Source organism: Lepidochelys olivacea, assembly GCF_965140295.1.
Source record: "Lepidochelys olivacea isolate rLepOli2 genome assembly, chromosome: 25".
In the NCBI taxonomy this organism is placed as follows: domain Eukaryota; kingdom Metazoa; phylum Chordata; order Testudines; family Cheloniidae; genus Lepidochelys; species Lepidochelys olivacea.
The window spans coordinates 14,072,821-14,087,867 of NC_140435.1; the positions used below are offsets into that span (position 1 = coordinate 14,072,821).

The following is a 15,047-nucleotide window of genomic DNA, read 5'->3' on the forward strand; positions in this document are numbered from 1 at the left end:
AGCAGAGCCTAGCGGTGTCCCAGCTGGGCCTGTCGCAGCGGGAGCGAGACCGAACACACGGCAGGTGCGGGGTGAGCTGAAGGGGAATGGGGAATTCCAATCACAGCTGGAGGGCTTGGGCCTCGATATTTGTTCTTTTGTTGTCGTCCTCCTTAATCTGAAAGGGAAAACCTCGAGCCAGGGAAAGCGGCATGTTTGGTCTCAGTGCATGGAGTAAGACACAATAGCTGCCTTGATATCAGCTGTTAGAATGAGCCTGGCTCCTGCCCAGCTCTCTCCCCTCTGTCCAGGGTCTCCAGGTCCGTCGCTGTCGCTCAAAGGCTAAGTGCAGCGAATCGATCTAGGCACAACCGCCAATCCCAGGCAGTGGGGCAATCCCAGGCAGCGGGGCAATCCCAGACAGCTGCTTGGAAATCCAGGCCCTCGAGCCAGGCAGCAATTCCCCTTTCTCCAGGCATCAACGATGGGATTTAGGATGCGTTCTCTGTGCCACGGGCTGGGGGGCATTGGCTGGGTAGCTGCCGGGCATTGGTGGTGCAGCGGTTTGTTGGAACTGTAGCTGTGGGGTGTTGGTTGTGCCGTGCGTGGCGTAGCTGTGGAGTGTGGTTTGTTTAGCGGTCGTGCATTCTTTGCGTAGCTGTGCGTTGTGCAGGTCGCCGCTGAGCACTGGTTGTGGATGGGGCAGTGGTCAAGCATTGCCGGTTAGTGCAGCGGTTGTGCATTGTGGCGGTGGCGAGCGTGGGGAGCGTTTGCGTAGCTGGCCAGGCCCGGGTAGTTGTGAAGCGCTGTTTTTGTAGGTGTGTAGTGTATGTGTGTATTTGTCGTGTATTGTGTAGCTACAATTTCTGGGTAAGATAAAAATGAGGAAAAAGTGGGGCGGGAGTGGAAGGAACAAACCCTAAAGGAGAAGAATGTTGAGGGGGGGGGAATCCTCTCTGGCCTGCCCCATCCACGCCTCCTGCATATCACAGTGATGGAGCCGCAGCAAGGGCTGAGACTGGAGAAATCTCAGCTGTTGAGTTGACTAACTTGGGGGAGGGAGGGAGCAATTTCCTGAGTCAGTGAGAAAGGTCAATCTAGTTAAAATTGACTCTGAGAACAGGCCAGATCCCCGGCGGGTGTAGATCAGCCTCGCTCCCATTGGCGTAGATGGGGCCGTACCGATTTACACCTGCTAAGGACCTGGCCCGACACCTGCCCACTGGGTAAGGGAAACCAGTCCCGCCGGCGACTCCCCATTAGTCTGGGAGCTCGGCGACTTCGCAGGTTCCGGGAGGGGCTGACTGAATCACTGACCCACGGGGGAAATGGCTGCAGACCTGCCCCAGGGCCCATGTTTAAGCACACGCCTGGCTTTAAATGGGTGAGCCAGGCCCCCTGAAGTCAACGGGACGCCCCACCTTCTTAAAGCTAAATCCTGGCACGGCTGTCCTAACAAACATGATTAATCATGAATTCATCCTTTTCTTTCCCCCTTCTCCTCCTTCTCCTTCGACTCTCAGGAGAAGAGGAAACGTCAGATCGAGATCGAAAATAAAAGGCGGCAGCTCGAGGACGACAGGCGCCAGTTACAGCACCTAAAGGTAGCGATGTGGCTCTGGGCCCATGCCGCAGGGCTGAACCCGAGTGGGACCTGAGCCAACCCCAAAGCGTGCCCAGAACCGCAGCCCAGTGTCGCTGAGAAAGAGGGTTCAGGGGTTCACCTGGGGCTTACGAGACACGGGGTCAGTTCCCAGCTCTGTCACAGACTCCCTGTCCAGCCTTGGGCAAATCACTTAGCACCAGATTGATCAAGGTATTTGGGTGCCTAACTCCTCATTTCAGGGGTTAGGCACCAAAATATGTTTACAGATCTGGCCTGGAGCTTCTCTAGGCCTCTGGTGCTATCTGTGAAGTGGGGTGATGCTACTGCCCTACCTCCCAGGCTGTTGGGCAGTGAATAAAGACTGTGAGGTGCTCGGTAGAGCACAGTGATGGACACTTTTCACATGGTTAGTGGGGTGGGGGAACCATTCCCCCCAAACTGTGCGACCCTTCAAATGTGCTTTATCCTTTCTCCACCTTCCCCTCTGCACCCAGGTATTCAGTTCAGTGTTTCATTGCATGGTCACCTTCCAGGAGCAGGTATGATGGACTCGAGCAGCGTTTCTCAAACTGGGCTCCCTGAGGGTATTCCAGGGGGTCCGCGGGTCCCGCTGATCAACTCCTCTCCCATCCCTTCCAGCGCCTCCTTCACCCCGGGGAACAGTAGTTCCCTGGCGTGAAGGAGGTGCTGGGAGGGAGGGGGAGGAACGGGGAACTCTGGGTCCGCGCCACTCCTGGAAGCGGCCAGCACGTCCCTGCGGCCCAGGGCGGGAGCAGGGGCTCTCCGTGCGCTGCCCTCAACCCAAACACCAACTCCGCAGCTCCTATTGGCTGGGAACTGTAGCCAATGGGAGCTGCGGGGGTGGTGCCTGCAGGCAGGGGCAGCACGTGGAGACCCCCTGGACCCCCGTCTAGGAGCCACTGCCAGAGGGATGTGCCGGTCACTTTCGGGAGCCGCCCAAGGTAAATGCTGCCCCCCCTCACCCATCCCATACCCCAACCCCCTGCCCCAGCCCAGAGCCTGCACCCAAACTCCCTCCCAGAGCCCTCACCCCCTCCTGCACCTCACCCTCCTGTTCTAGCCCTGAGCCTCCTCCAGCACCCAAACTCCTTCCCACACCCAAACTCCCAGCCCAGAGCCTGCCCCCCCTCCTGCCCCCCCACCCCCTGCCCCAGTCTGGTGAAAGTGAGTGAGGGGGCGTGGCCTCAGGGGAGGGGGCGGGGCAAGGGCTGAGTGGGGTAGCTTGGGGGGTCCCCAAAAATTTTTAAATGAAAATGGGGGTCCTCGGGTTGCTAAAGTTTGAGACTCGCTGGACTGGAGGGTGAGCAATTAATATTGCCACATCTGGGAAGAGGCCATGAGAAGCTGTATTCCTGGAGCTTTACAGATCAGGGGTAGCAGGGAAAGATCCGGGATGCGGACATGCCGCTTTGAAGGGCTTCCTCTGAAAAGTTTCCACAGCGGAACGAGCAGCTTGGAGAGCAGCCATCCCCTGCTCACTTGAGCCAGGTGGCAAAGTCTGGGGGCTGACCCTAATGACTCACTCGCCCTCAGAAACGTGCCATGGCACGAGACATCCCCCTTGCTAGAAACAGCTGCGATCACCTAGAGACAAACCCACTGGGCTTTGGGTTTCCCCGAAGGCCTGATCTGAACAGCATGGCTAGGCCAGGGCCTGGCTCTGAGTGTGTCTCTGGAGAGGGGAAAGCAACATTTCCCCAGCACAAAGAACGTCCCTCGCTCCTCCCCGGGACTGCTAGGCTGTGCCTGAGGACCTCTGACATGGGCTGGGAGGGCTAATCGCTTTTCTGATGAGCCCCAGACTGCACAAGGTTTGAAACCACACCAGTGTAGCAGGCCATGGCTGTGTACAGAGACAGCATGGTCACGGGTGGGACTTGAATCTGCAACCACGAGGACCCAAAGCCTATGCTGCTACTGCTTGAGCTAAAGGACCAACTCCTTCATCCCTGGCAAAGTGCTTTTGGATGAAAAAATGTTAGCCAGCTCGAGTGGGTGGTTTGGTTTTCCTAGGTGGGAGGGAAGGAGTTAATGGACAGACCCTGAATGAAGCATCCACTGGGAGTTTGACCCGAGTGAGAGGGAAGTGGTGAATTCGCCATCTCTGGATGTCTTCAGATCAAGATTAGATGCCTTCTTGGAAGTGGCTTTAGCCAACATGATTGGGCTCAATACGGGAGTGACTGGGTGAAATTCTCTGGCCTGCGGGATACAGGAGGTCAGACTAGCTGTTTTAATGGTCCCTTCTGGCCTTAAGCTTGATGAAGACACCTGAGGATTCACGCTCAGATGCGATGATGATGGACAGCAGTATAGATAGATAGATTCAGCCCCATGATGCAGAGTGATGTCCTTGCTAATGTTCTGCAGGGCCATCATCCCCTTGCTAATGTGTGTTCCTGGGAACACCACCCGCACCCAGCGGCTCCTCCGGTAGGAGGTGTCATGGTACCGCTCCAGGAGGCCCATTAGGGGAGACCCCAGTGCTCAGCCTTCTCCCTGATATGTTGGTGGCACAGGATTGTACCCCAGGTGCTCACACCAGTGTCCCTAGTGCAGAGGATGAGGTGGGAGGAAAGTAACCGGTCTCTCTGTATTCCCTTCCCAACCCTACCTAGTCCAAGGCTCTGAGGGAGAGGTGGCTGCTGGAAGGAGCCCCGTCGTCCGCCTCCGAGGAAGACGAGGCCATGAAGAAGCAGATGCAGGAAGACGAAGTGAAGACCAAGGAGCTGGAAGAAACCATCCAGAGGTAATGGCGAAGGAGTATATGGAGGGCACCCCCCCCGGAGGTGAGGGGAGCGGGAGGCCACTGGTGGGTGCAGAAAAGAGCGCACAGGGTAGGTGGGAGCTGGTCCCGAGAAGAAAGTAGCAGGGTGCCAACAGCTACACCAAGAGGTTGGAGGCAAATGAAGGTGCTCATTGGCTTTGCACTAACAACTCACTTCCCTACACCCTTCACCCCACCCTGGTCTCCCTGCGTGCCCCTTCCCTGGCCTGTCTCTGCAATGTCACGGACATTTGTAGCCCCACTTGTGAGTGCCATGCAGATCAGCTGGAAGAAGCCATGTTCTTCAGGGCTGATGGGACTATCACGCACAGGAGACCCAGTTCCCTTTGCATGTGGACTAGCTGGCTCCTGCTCGGAGAAACAGCCACCTGGAAAGGGACCCATGGTGAACCCCAGGTTCACAGCACAGGCCTCAGACCGCACAGAACACACGATTCTGGAGCGTTCGTCTGGGGTCTGAGGTAGCGTGGTTTGAGCAGGTGCCTTTGAGTCAGGATGCTGAAGTGCTAGGCCTGATTTGGGGAGGCAGTGTGATCTAGCGGTTAAAGTGGGGGTGAGGCACCAGGACTCCTGGACTCTATTCCTGGCCCTGCCACTGATTTTATTTGTGTGACCTTGGGCAAGTCATCTAATCTCCCTGATTCTCCGTCTGATTCTCCGTCGGTCCATCCCTACCTCACCGTGTGGTTTGTACGTAGAGCTTTGAGATTCTCTCATAAGAGGTGGTAAATATAAGCTATTCTTATAAGTGGGGCTAAATCCTGAGCTCTTGACTCAGACCTTTGGCAAGCAAAGCCCCTGTGGCAATCACTGGGCATGTTGCCTGAGCGAGGACCGCCGGATTCGTACTCCTGCTAGCAGCGAGTTCATGTTGAAGCCCTGAAGACACCTCGTGCTATTTTGGCTTCTCCAGTCCTGGAGTGTCTCCCGCTCTGCTGTACCTGGGGCCGGGTGTCAGGGGGAGAGCTGTGCATAGCGGTGGGGGGCTTTGGCGGGGAATAGGATGGAGGGGAGTGAAGGATTATGTAGGAGGGGCAGCTCAACTTCTTCAGGCGCATCCAGCCGGCTGGGTGTTGCCAGGAAATACAACGGGCTTGAGCTCCCCGTTCCCACACGGGGAGCATTCCAAGCTCCCTCCGTCCAGGAGCTGCTGACAGAGGCACTTTTCCCGTCCTCTCCCCACGCCGTGTGGAGCGAAGTCACTGTCCGTGCATCCGGGGCAGAGTCACAGCTCCATAGCTGGGCTGCAGAGCGGGGCACCGGGGACTCTGTTGGCTCTGCATCCCTTTCTAAGTCCTGAGGTTTTTTTCCAGAGCCGTCCTCCTCCTCTGTCACTTTAAAGCCTCCCGCAACCCGTCCAGCAGCCTTGACCTTCTGACTATGGTGTGCTGGCAGCTAGGGCCGGTGGGAAATTTTCCATCTAATCTGTTTTTGGCTGGAAATCAGGGAGTTCAAGTAAATGGGATTTTCCCAAAAAGTTTCTGCAGGAAATTTCAAAATGCTGCCCCGGTGCCTCGGAGGAGTTGCAGTTTGGACTCCCATTCGGCTATGTGGGAAACTCATCCAAACTTCCCCTCCCCTGAGGTATTGTTGATGTATGACTCCCTCCCCGCACCAAAATGAGCCGGGGTTTGGAATAGCAGCCGGTGACGGATTGGGATCATGGAGGGGCATCGGCAGAGCTGGATGTAGAGTGTCTGGGGTTGGAAGAGCCAGGGGCGATGGGTCAGGACTGATCTGCAGTGGAGACGGTTGTATGACATCTGGCCTTGCTAACACTGGCCATCTCCAGCCAGTACTGTTAGTTCGTCCCCTCCGTTTCTTAAGTGCTAATTTCCCTCCCGGTTCAAAGGCCAAGCAGTTTGGTTTTCCCCCTGTAATTTTCTCCTCATGCAGAGGGGATTTCAGAGCGCACTTGCTTTGTCCTTGTGGGGAGAGGCCGACAGTCACGCGCCCAGAACCCTCGAGCAGCCATCAGCGGCAATTAGGAGACGACATTATTTAAAGTGAAAATCCAATCGAGACTGGGAGGGGGAAAGGAGGGAAATTGAATTTGTCAGGAACCTGTGACACTGTAATGCTGCCCCCGGGGCGGTATGCCTCGACACAGATGGATTCGCTCCCCCAGCTCTCTCCCTAATGGCATTTGTGCTTTTCATGTTGCTGGAGGCTGCCGAAAGCTTCCCAGCTAGACACACAAACTCAGGGCTGAGGGGCAAGGAGCACTTGGTGCCATGGACAAAGCTCCATGACAATATACAGTGGAGGGATGATCCTAATGTTGGCTGCGGGAGGGAGGGGTACATTAGCTGGGCCTTTCCCATCTCTAGCTCGTAGCTCCTAAGAGTCTATGTCTCGCATCCGTCTAGACCCATTTTGCTTTCTCAGTCTCAGGGACAAAGTGGGTTTATACCGTCTCAGCTGATCTGTGTTCCTGAAATTGATCAGAGCCGAACGCCTGTCCCCTCACCACCTGGGCTCTGCCTTTCCCTTCCCCTCCACGGATGACAAAGGGGACGCCCCCAAGGAGGCCAGTCACAGCTGCTTCTTGCATGGCTGCACCACCATCCACAGACAAATTGGACTCCGCATTTCACAGCGAGCACCAATCCACCCTGCAGTTTCAATGGGATGTGACCGAGAGCAGAAGTGAACCCAGTCTGTGCATTGTTACATACGTGCTCAAGGTCCTCGTTAGAAGCAGTGGGAAGTCTCGCCTATTGCAAAAAGTGCAACCGTTTCCCCTTCGCAATTCGGAGATTAAGCGGGGACATGAGCGCGGTCTTCAAATAGTTGAAAGGCTGCCATAAAAAAGATGGAGAAAAGTTGTTCTCTCTTGCCAGAGAGGGCAGGGCAAGAGGCCAGGGGTTCAAACGACAGCACAGCAGATTTAGATTAAATCTCAGGAAAAACTTCCTGGCTGTAAGAACAGTAGGACGATGGAACTGATGCCTCGGGAGGCTGTGAAAGCTCCTCCACTGGGGGCTTTCTAAAGGCGGCTGGACAACCATCTGCCTTGGATGGGTTAGACACAACAAATCCAGCATTTTGGCAGGGGGGTCAGACTAGATGACCCTTTAAGAGGTCTCGGGGATTGGGGCGGTCACTTTCAGACTCGTTAGAACTCTGTCACCAATCAGAGTACACTTAAGCATGTATGCAATGTGATTGGCTAATGGCCTAGATGGCACTGATTTCTGGGGAGGAAGATATGGATTCCCTCACGTGGCTGTTTTCAGACCGCTGTGATCTGGGATTTGTCTCCTGTACATAGCAGTGCGCACGTGGTATCAGATATTTATTGTTATTTGGTAGGTGGCATTGGCTGGCTAGTCGGGAAGGAGTCGGACTGCTATTTAGCCTTCCAGTGGATATTGAACCACGGCAGCAACCAGATCTGGAGTGCTGGCTTTGCAGTCATATATCTTAGGAGACTCCGATGAGTTAGAAGGAAAAACGAGAGACTTTTACCCTCTCCCACTAACCTCCTTCTTGTTCATTCAGCTGCCAAAGAGCAGAAAGAAAAAGCCAGCAGCAAAGAAGCCTTGCTAGGAGAGGTATCCCAGCAGCCAGAATGCAGTAAATTACTCCCTCTCTGTCATGCTGGCCATTAATTACAGAGAATCAGTGCAGATATAGGTCAGATCCAAAGAGGCCATTGTGCCTGTTTAATGGCACAATGGATTTTTCAGAGACCAGAGCGGGGAAGGACGCTTTACAAACAGGAGACCAAAATAAAAATCCGCTGAAGGGGACACTGTCAAAATAAAAATTGTGAATGTCCAGTCCGGATGGTGATCTCAGCTATAAGTACAAATCTGGAGGAAGTTCACTGACACCCTGGTTCCATACCAGCAGAAGTGAGGTCAGAACGAGGCCTCTTTGGTTAAAAATTCCCTGCCTGAATGGCTAATAACCACAACCAGTTGGGAAATGAGGACAGGTTTTTATGAGAAATTGTGAAGCTTTTGGGGGCAAAAAGCTCAGCAAAAATTGAAATATTTCATTCACCTAATAACATAACAAATATTTCAGCTGACTAATAACCCCGGAAACCCAAGGAACATGATTTTAGTCTGATCCAAAGCCTGTGGATGTCAATGAGAGTCTTTGTATTCACTTTGATTGTTTTGGGATCGAAACCTTGCACCACGTTGGTTTCAGTGAGGCTGCTCAGTTGTAACAAGGATTACATTTGCCCCACGTCCACTTTGCCAACTCTTGCGATCTAATTTTAATTTAATTTTATCGCGAGTCTCATGATGTTTGGAGCTTTTCTTAAATTGCCAGCTCCCAGAGTCATGTGAATGTAGAAAAATCTTGGCTTTTATTTTTAAAAAGTTTCTGACCTTCACGGTTGCAGAGAAAAGTTTGAAAGCATGAACATAAGAATGACCATACTGGGTGAGACTAAAGCTCCATCCAGCCCAGTATCCTGTCTGCTGACAGTGGCCAATGCCAGGTGCCCCAGAGGGAGTGAACCTAACCGGTAATGATAAAGTGATCTCTCTCCTGCCATCCATCTCCACCCTCTGACAAACAGAGGCTAGAGACACCATTCCTTACCCATCCTGGCTAAAAGCCATTAATGACCTGTGTGTGACTTAAAGGCTCCAAAACCAGAAAGCAAATACCCAAGCTATATTATTATCTCATTTTTAAGCCAATATTGTGATTTTTATGGGGCTGGACTCCTGATTCTTGAATGCTTGAGCATAACAATTCTGCAGTTTTAAAAATCTGATTTCATTCTCACTGCTGATACTGTTTGTTTATGGAGGATTTTTTGTTTTTGTTTTTGTTCTTTTGCATTTCACGCAGGTAGCAAAACTAGTCTCGTTGGTTTCATTTCCTAGTTTTCACCACGCGATGCTTTTGTGATCAGGAGACAGTTGCTGCAGGCTGGGATATTCCAAGCCTCCCCAAGGAGCTGTTTGCAAAACTGATGCTTGTTTTAAACATTTTCATGTCTGGCTCAGTGCTTTGCAAAAGTAGGGGAGTCCCGGAGCGGTTCCGTTTCATCACATTTACACCGGGTATATTTTCATCTGTGAGTAAGGAGCGGGAAAGCACTGGAAAGGGACGCAGGAGATCTGGGTTAATTCTCAACTCTGCCACCAACTCAGTGTGCGACCTTGGCCAAGTCCCTTAGGGTATGTCTACATTGTAATGTAAGCCCAGGGTTAGTAGAACTCGAATGAGCAGATCCCGGCTTTGTGAACTGAGGGCTTAGTGTTTACACTCATTTGTAATCCCAGGTTAGGAATTATTAAACCCCGGGATCCAGCCTCTGTGCTGCCTTATGCAGGCCCAAATCCAACCACCCATATCCCAGACTTCCTAGTGCCCTCCCAAAATGTGGCCATTCTCGCACTTTGTTCATGGTGCAGTGTTGGAAAACATTATTATCCACCAAATTTGACTGTCCAGAAGACTGAGAATGTCGACCCATGGGATTGTTGGATACTTCTGGCAGATTCCCAGAGTACCAGTCCAGTGGGGCTGCATCTACACTGCAAGGCAATAGGCCTTGAACTCTGGGTTCTGGCTTGACTGAGGCACTCAGACCCTCCACCCCATGGGAGCCTGGATTTGAGCCCTGGGTTAGCACGATTTGTGTATTGATAGAAGGGGGGTTGGCATGAGCCTGAGTCTGAACCCTGGGCTTACAGGTGTGTCTACCCTGCAATGAAATACCCATGGCTGGCCCACTTCCGCTGACTCAAGCTCACGGGGCTTGAGCTGCAGGGCTGTAAAATTATGGTGTAGATGTTTGGATGTGGGCTGGAGTCTGAGCGCTGGGACCCTGCAAGAGGGGAGGGACGTGAGTATGTATCCAGAGTTCTGGATGGGCTTGTACAGCCCACGCGGCCCCATCTTCACAGCTAGTCACATGGGCATGCTGACCCACACTGCAGCCCCACCGCCGATGGCTGTGTAGACGAACCCCTACCGTTCTAGCCCTTGTGACCCCGGCAAGGTTCAAAAGCGAATAAGGCAAACAAAAGAATCCTGGGGCGTTTTTAAAAACCTCCTCATTTTTAAGCCGGTTTCCTGAGTTTCGGGGACTTAACTCAGGAGTTCTGAACATTTGGGGTTGGCTGTGTTGGTTTCTCCCTCTGTAAAATGTGGCTAATGAAACTCCCTTTCTCCCACCCTTTGCCTGTTCAGACTGTAAGCTCTCAGTGCAGGGATTTTCTCTTAGGAGGTGTGGGCCCGTCACTGCAGAGTTAACTTGAGCTATAGCCTCGCTCAAGTGAGAGCATCCACACTGCAAAATTACACTAGCTACACAGAGTGGTCGTGTTCGCGGCGGACGAGTTATGCTTACGCCAGCTGTCGCCTAGATCCCCTGGTGGGCCAGCCAACTTGAGCTAGACGCACCCCCAACCTCAAGTTAAGGGGCTTTGCGTGTGGACAGGATCGAACTGGGGCAACACTCGAGTTAATTTTGCCAGGTTTAACTTTGAGTTCAAACAGGAATTAGCCCAGGGACGTTCTCTGGCCAGTGCTGTGCAGGGGTTCAGGCTGGATGACGGGAGAGGTCCCTTCTAGCCTTATGATCTATGAGTGTATGCCGCCTTGTTTGTACGGCGCCTGGCACGATGGTGTCCTGGTCTGGCTGTGGCCTCCATGTGCTGTTTTATACAGATAACAAGAACAGTTATCTGTGATCTGTTGAGTTATCCTTGCAGAAGTGGTGTAACAGAGAGGCGAGCCAAGCTCAGGAGTTATAAAATCCTCAACTCAATCGATGGTCCAGTGGTCAGGTCATTAGCCTAGAACTTGAGACCTGGTTCAACTGCCTCTGTGACTTAGGGCAAGACACTTAGCCTCTGTGTGCCTTATTCCCCATCTGTCCAGTGGGGATTAAAGCCCTGCCCTGCCTGACAGGGGTGCTGTGAGGAGGAATACATTAAAGATGGTCAAATGCTTGGAGATCTCCTGAAAAGCGCTCTATAAGAGCTAGGTATTTATTTCTATTGCAGGAATACCTAGGAGCTGCCATCATGGACCCAGGGTGCTAGGCGCTGTACAAACACAGTCCCTGCCCCAATGATTTTATGCTCTTTAAAGTTCCAGTGAATGGTTTTTGTCCGAAGCTACATTTTCTTCTACTCTGTGCAGCCCTCGTACTGTCACCAGAATTGATCAGATTCTGTAGCTGCCAAATTTCAGCCTTTTAAGGTAGATGAATGATCTTCCCGCAATAAATGGTTTTTTGTCGTCGGGCCAGCTCTGTAAACGGCTGCCTTATTTTCCTGATTATGATTCAACCATCTGTAGAGAAGGGAGGGGAAAATGGGGTTTGACGCTAAGTTGTTTGGTGCTAAAAAGGCAAAACTGCGGCAAACACTCGGGAATCCTCTGACCGCAGGGGCTTAGGGAGAGACCAAGTGCGAGCACTGGTTAATGCTACCCAGTGTAATTCCACTGCTTCGGCATTTTCCATTGAAAAATGAAATTCTCAGTGATGCTAGCATTTCGTCTTTCCTGAAACACCTATGGTCAGAGGGTGACCAAGGGATTTGCAGCTAATGGATTAGCGCACAGCTCCCCTGTGCGGTAGGTATCTCTATTTACTGGTAGGTAAACTGAGGCACAGAGCAGTGACGTGACTTGTCCAAGGCCACGTATGGAGCCAGGAATCCACGCTGTGTATCCTGAGACCCAGTTGCCTGCTCGACTCACTTGACTACACTCCCCCTCCCAGAGTTAAGACTAGAACCCAGGTGTCTTGACTCCTGTTCCTCTACTCTGACCACTAGACCGCACTCCGCTTCCCAAGCTGGGGCTAGAACCCAGGAGTCTGATCCTCACTCCTATGCTGTAAGCCCCAGCAAACAGTCACCTCGCACAAAAAAACTGCAGCAGGGATTGTCCTGGTTCTGACACGTCACCCTCTACCCATCCTGCCCCTTCCCCTTTCTCCTACCAGCTCCATAACTTCCCTCCTCCTGCACGCTCTCGATCCCACTGAGCTCCCGCAGCCAGATGTCGCTGAGCAGCCCAGACTAGGGTGACCCTTTTCCAAACCGGGATGGTATTTTTGTCCTTTTTTTTTATAAGCAGCAGGAGATGCTGTTGTCCCGGTGGCAGCGCTGTGTGAATGGTAAGTATGGTGAGGTGCAAAGCCTTGAAATAAGTGGCCCACAGGATGCGGTGACCAAGGGCCCCGATGCTGCAAAGGCATCCGTGTGGACAGATCCATCCACAGTGGGTCAGCAGAAAGAAGGGTTCGCCTGCCTGGGATCCTTTTGGCAGATCGTAGCTAAAGTTCAGCATTGTACACAATCCACTCCCAAATGTATGCATCTCTGCTCCAACATGGATTCCGAAGTCTCTAGCCTGATCTTCAGAAAGGGCCAAGCCCCTGAGCCACTCTGAAAATCCCGGCCATTGAAGGTGCTTCGGTTGGGTCTCCAGAAATGGAAACACCCCAAATCACTAGCCACTTAAAAAACAATCTTGGGTGCTGCCAGCTGTTACGAATTACACCTGGTAGGACACGCACACAACTGCTGCGAATTACACCTGGTAGGACACACACACCAATGCTGCGAATTATACCTGATAGGACACACACAGTTTGAATCTAGGCTGAGGCACATAAACAAAGTCCACAACGGCAGAGTTCCCAAAAGACACTATCGAGCGTGGTGCCCCCCTGCTAGCCAGGAGGGGACCCTGAATACAGATTATACAAAGGTTATATACTTTTTAGCAAAGCATGTTGCCCTCGTGCATCGGAAACCTTAGCCAATATATAAACCCTTGTCTTATCTACCACCTATCCCTGCTTGGTGCATTTCTCGTGCTATACCAGTATGTTAATTTCACAGCATGGTCCTAAAGCCATGCATCAGTAACCTTTATTATTAGGATGGGAGGCCTCACATCAAGGCGAAGAGACAGGGAGTTAGAGACTGACAAAAACCAGATACTGGGAGTCAAGGCAGGCTGGAGACAAGGAGGAGGAATTTTACAGGGATTCAGTATCTAAGGATCACTCCTCCTGGTATATGATGTGCTGGCATTTAAACAATGGTGGGCCCCAAACCAAAATGTAGTCACATGTGCTAACTTTTCCTTAACACAGCCCAATGGACTAGAGAGTCCACTCTCAGAGCCCTGGGTATTGGCAGAGAGCATGTGGCATGTGGACAGGAAATCTGCAGCTCCTTTTGCCTTCTTCCATCCACAGCCAACGTCCTGCCTTGGAAAGGGTCGTGCATTGTTGGCTCATTAGTTCAAGGCTTTGCACGGGTAGCTCTGATTTGTCGGTGGCTGTTGTCCTCCCCTAGCTGTTATAAACATTCGGTGCAGGGAGTGAAAAGCTCGTGGACCTGGTGAAATCCTGAAGGGAAACAAGTGCAATCAACAGCCGTGCCACTGTCTCTTGCCGTTCAGGACTGCTGAGCGCCAGCAGCTGCTGCTGAAGTCAATGGAAATGAGGGCGGATTCGGCTCCTCTGAAAGTCAGGCCCTCCGATCCTCGCCACTGGATACTTAAATTGCCGTTGTTACCCACTGGCTGGTGTGTGTCACTGTCCCTCCCTGCGCCTGACCCACAGAGGATATGGGTCTGTCACAGCTCTTAGAACCAAGCTTTTTAGCTCAAGCGGCAGAATTCGTGTGGCGAGCTCCGGAGACCCCCAGTTCAGACCCTGACGTTGGCCAGGATGGCCACCGCTGCACCATAAAATGAACGTGGGGGTTTCTCATTGGTTGTCACGTAAGGGCCCTGATTCAGCCAGGCCTTCAGCACATGCTTAGATCCCATCGGCTTCAAGGGGCACAGGTGAACTGGGAGCGCCGGCGGAAAGGGGTAGGCACCACAGAAGCCCTCGAAATAGAACTTAAATGGCACCTAGGCCTTGTGCTCGCTCCTTTATTGATTCACTCCCTGCGGGCAACGTGGCAGGAACAGAGCCTGGGGAATAATCTGACTGAGGACGGAGAGGGGTGGCTTGGCGGTCCAGAGCTAGGAGGGTGCTCCGTGCCGTGGGAATGGTGGGGAAGAAGTCGCAGAGGTAGTTGTAGGAGAAGTGGGACATTGTGGCTGGAGTGGAGGGGGCAGGAGATGATGCCCCCCTTCGAGGATTTAAGGAGTTGGATGGGAGTCTCTCCCTTGGGGAATTTGCTTTGCAAAATGACACCGTGGAGAGCCATATCCTCAGGTGGTGTAAATCGGCACGGGTCCACTGACTTCAGTGGACCTAGTTATACCGAGTATTTGGGTTACACCAGTTGAGTGTCTGGCCCATGAAACATCGATCCGATGGTCTCCGCACACTCCCGCCTGTCTGTTTGTCAGTCTCCGCACACTCCCGCCTGCCTGTTTGTCAGTCTCCGCACACTCCCGCCTGTCTGTTTGTCAGTCTCCGCACACTCCCGCCTGCCTGTTTGTCAGTCTCCGCACACTCCCGCCTGTCTGTTTGTCAGTCTCCGCACACTCCCGCCTGTCTGTTTGTCAGTCTCCGCACACTCCCGTCTGTCTGTTTGTCAGTCTCCGCACACTCCCGTCTGTCTGTTTCTCAGTCTCTGTACACTCCCGCCTGTCTGTTTGTCAGTCTCCGCACACTCCCGCCTGTCTGTTTGTCAGTCTCCGCACACTCCCGCCTGTCTGTCAGTCTCCGCACACTCCCGCCTG

At 52.7% G+C, this 15,047-nt stretch overlaps 1 protein-coding gene across 2 annotated transcripts in view; it reads left to right on the forward strand.

The window, feature by feature from the left end:
• Positions 1 to 15,047, forward strand: part of PALM (paralemmin) — a 73,013-nt gene that overhangs the window by 38,837 nt on the left and 19,129 nt on the right. For both annotated transcript variants that reach the window (XM_084614657.1, XM_084614658.1), the window contains exons 3-4: positions 1,503 to 1,583; positions 4,225 to 4,355. In XM_084614657.1, the coding sequence (XP_084470783.1) occupies positions 1,503 to 1,583; positions 4,225 to 4,355 (212 nt within the window). The remainder of the gene's footprint in view (positions 1 to 1,502; positions 1,584 to 4,224; positions 4,356 to 15,047) is intronic.